Source organism: Cystoisospora suis (assembly GCF_002600585.1).
Source record: "Cystoisospora suis strain Wien I chromosome Unknown contig_6112, whole genome shotgun sequence".
Taxonomy (NCBI): Eukaryota; Apicomplexa; class Conoidasida; order Eucoccidiorida; family Sarcocystidae; genus Cystoisospora; species Cystoisospora suis.
The window spans coordinates 382-3,894 of NW_027158901.1; the positions used below are offsets into that span (position 1 = coordinate 382).

Sequence of the window (3,513 nt, forward strand, 5' to 3'; positions counted from 1 at the left end):
GAGAAGAAGAAGAAGAGTAAGAATGGGTATGAAGACTCATCATATAGGAGGTAAACGAAAGCTAGATCAAAGATACATAGCCAAGCAAAGCTAGGTCAAAGATGCATACAAAATATCGAGGCGATCGGTGAGGTCTGGTCGAAATTCTCTGCTCTTCTTCTTCTTAGTTTCCTTCACTTTCTCCTGTCTATCTCTATCGATCTATCCATGTTTCGCTATCTATCTATCTGTAATCTATCTATCTTTAATCTATCTCTTTCTCTTTGATCTTTCTATTTCGAGCCTTGAGTGGAGATGTGAGTCAGTAGGAGGGTGGGTAGTGTCGGCATCCTCGTTTTCTCTTCTCTTCTTCTTCATTACGAGACTTCGTGACTCGTGGGACTTTTTGGAAGGACAAGGAGGTCTTCTTCTTTTTCTCATCTTTCCTTCTCTAGAGATCTTTCTTCTTCTTCCTCCTCTTCTTGTTCTGCTTGCTGATCCCGTGTGGCACCTCGTGTCTGTTCTCCTCTCTTTCTCAGACACGACTGCATGCGATCCTCTTCTCTATAAGAAGCGGTGGACCGATCCGTAAGAAGGTCTAAAGAGAATTACATAATTGCAAAGGATTTACATGCAGTCGTGATACAAGACATCTTATTACATATCACTTCTGCATTATGCTTTTCTTCTCCGTCCTCTTTCTTTTCTTCTCACTTTCTTTCGAAGATGGTGTAAGGAAGAGGCGTGGCCTCTTCACTTGAGAAAAACGAGATTTTCTTCCTCTCCATCATTCCTCTCTTTCTCTCTCTTTTGCGTCCTCCAATGGCCTCCCACTTCAGTCTTTCTTTACTCAACCCGGTAGAGTCTTTCATATCTGTCTATCTTTATCTATCTATCTATCTGTAATCTATCTTTAATCTGTGTGTGTCTCTCTTTAATCTATCTATCTCTTTGTCTCTTTATCTATCTATTTATCTATCTGTATTCTATACATCTGTCTATCTTTAGTCTATCCTCAATGTATCTATCTCACTCTCTGTATCTACATACGTGTGTATGAGTCTATCTGGATACGTGTATACATAGAGGGAGAGTCAGTAGACATATATGTGTCTTTAAGTATACATCTCCTTCATTTTCGTATATCATGCATGCGGAGGTATGTCTAGGTCACATGCAAACAGAAGAGAGCAAAGACCCAAAAAGAGGCGTCTCTCTCTCTCTTTCTCTCTGTCTCTGTCTTTTTGCCTGTTCAACACTGGCACACTTCCATCCTTTTCTACACCGCCCTCTCACCTCCTATCTCTGGTCTGCATCTCTAGACACCTGTCACACACACAGAGAGAGAGAGAGAAAGTCTCTGTCTCATCATCTTCCCCCTCCATTCTTCTCAAACATACTCAACAGCCCACCTACACATATACACATCTCTATCTATCTCTATTCTCTCTCTCTATATCTATATCTATATATGAATCTGTCTATGTCTCACTCTTTATTTGTCTGTGTATGTGTTGGAGCCGAAGTGTCGAAGAAGAGGGAGGAGGAGGTGTTTTCATGTGGTTGTGGAGGGAGGAGAGTCTTGGTGACTTTCTTCTTTCTTCTCTCCTCCTGCTGCTGCACGAGAGGTCTTTCTTGCCTTTGATAGGGAGTCGACTTCACGAAGAAGTTTATGTGGCTCGTCCTCCCATCTCTGGCTTGTTCTTTTCACGTTGGGAGAAAGAGAGATTTCTCTGTGTATGGGGTGTCTTCGAATCTCTCCGTGTGTTGGTCTGTCTTCGCGTTAGAGACGAAGTCGCTTTAAAGTCATTATGGGGGAGGTGCGAAAGAACGTTAATCTCCTCTCGAGGTGTATGTACACCCCAAGATCTGGTGGAGAAGTTTGGGCGAATCAAGTACAATGTCCAGCAACAACTGTCCCTTGTAAGAGGAATCGAGATGTCTTTCTCGTCTTCTTTTCAGCTATCTTTGCCTCTCCACACACATCCATACACACGCAGACGAGCTTAACAAGTCTCTCGGATGGTCTACACCGATCTATATATTAAAGTAGATCTATACAGACAGAGAGAGAGAGATCTGTGTGAATGGGTTAGGCAGCAACTGTGCAAGGAGGGTGCAAGGGGGAGGATAGAAAGGAGATGAGAATGATCAAATCCAAGGGGATAGAAATTCATTTTTGCTCTGAAGAGGACAAGGAGACGTGCACTCTTCTCTCTCCCTGACCCAAAAGAAAAGACGACACTTCTCAATCCATCCATACGCAACAGTAGTAGGAGTAGTACGAGTAGTAGTCATAGTAGCATTACCATGAATATGAGGACTGTATGGGATTTGCATAGTCGTCTTCTTCTTCTTCTTTTTCGACTTCTATTTCTTCTTCAAGTCGTATATTTGGCGTGTTCTTCTTCTCCGAGTCTTTGTGGGCTTGGGATGTGTGTGTCTTGTCTGGTCTTTCTTTCTTTCTTTCCTACTCTTTCTTTCTTTCTTCTTGTGTCTCTCTAGGGAGTGAAGGCGCTACTAATCTCCGACTATAAAGAATTTGACTATCCTACTGCTATAATTACTACTACTGCTACGGCGCCGTCATCTTCGTCATCTGCAGCAGCAGTAGAGCTTGTGAAAGTAATTCTCTCCTCCTCCTCCTCCTCTTAGTGGAAAAGAAAAGAAGGACAAGGAACAACTGTATATACATATATACATATATATATATACATGTATATGTGTATACTATCCATCCATGTGTATGTATGTATAGCTGTATGTACAGGAGGCGGTGTAGGTGTAGGTAATTCCTCTCTATGTGTGCGTGTGAGAAGACGACTACGTCAATTCTTCTCTTGACTTTCCACCCCTTTAGAGTGTGAAGAGCTCCATATAATATTCGCATGCGTCTGTATGAGTATTCCTATTTTTCTTTTCTCTTCTCTTTTATCTCTTTTCATCTTATGAAGCTTTCAGTTTGCTGATCGATCCTTCAAATCCCCTCTGTCGCGGTCTTTTCCATACACAGCACCAGCTACTTCTTCAAGTACTCCGAACGTACTTCCTCTCCCTCTCTCTGTCTGTATCCTCTTCCTGTCCGTTTCTCTCAATCTATCTATCTGTCCTTTATCTATCTATCTATCTTTGATTTATTCATCTATCTACCCGTCTCTCTTTCTTTCTTTCTTTCTATCTCTTGTCATTCTTCTCTATCTCACAAATTACCATGTATGAGGTATTTATGGGGAGTTATGTGCTTTCCTTCTACATCTCTGTAGAGTAAAGCTTCTATCTTATTTGCACTCTACACTACTGATACTGCAGCAGATAGACTTCTCTCTGTATAAAAGACGAGATAGCTGGATGAATAGATAGATAGATAGATAGATAGAGAGAGAGATAGATAGATAGATAGATAGATAGAGAGATAGAGAGATAGATAGATAGATAGAGAGATAGAGAGAGGAGAGATAGATAGATAGATAGATAGAGAGATAGATAGATAGATAGAGAGAGGAGAGATAGATAGAGAGAGGAGAGATAGATAGA

General features: G+C 41.3%; 1 protein-coding gene across 1 annotated transcript in view; it reads left to right on the forward strand.

The window, feature by feature from the left end:
* Positions 1–3,513, forward strand: part of CSUI_009819 (dhh family protein) — a gene marked incomplete at its 5' end in the record, with an annotated part of 7,756 nt that overhangs the window by 381 nt on the left and 3,862 nt on the right. The window contains 3 exons of the mRNA XM_068069928.1: positions 519–567; positions 1,767–1,902; positions 2,485–2,604. Of these exons, the coding sequence (XP_067918096.1) occupies positions 519–567; positions 1,767–1,902; positions 2,485–2,604 (305 nt within the window). The remainder of the gene's footprint in view (positions 1–518; positions 568–1,766; positions 1,903–2,484; positions 2,605–3,513) is intronic.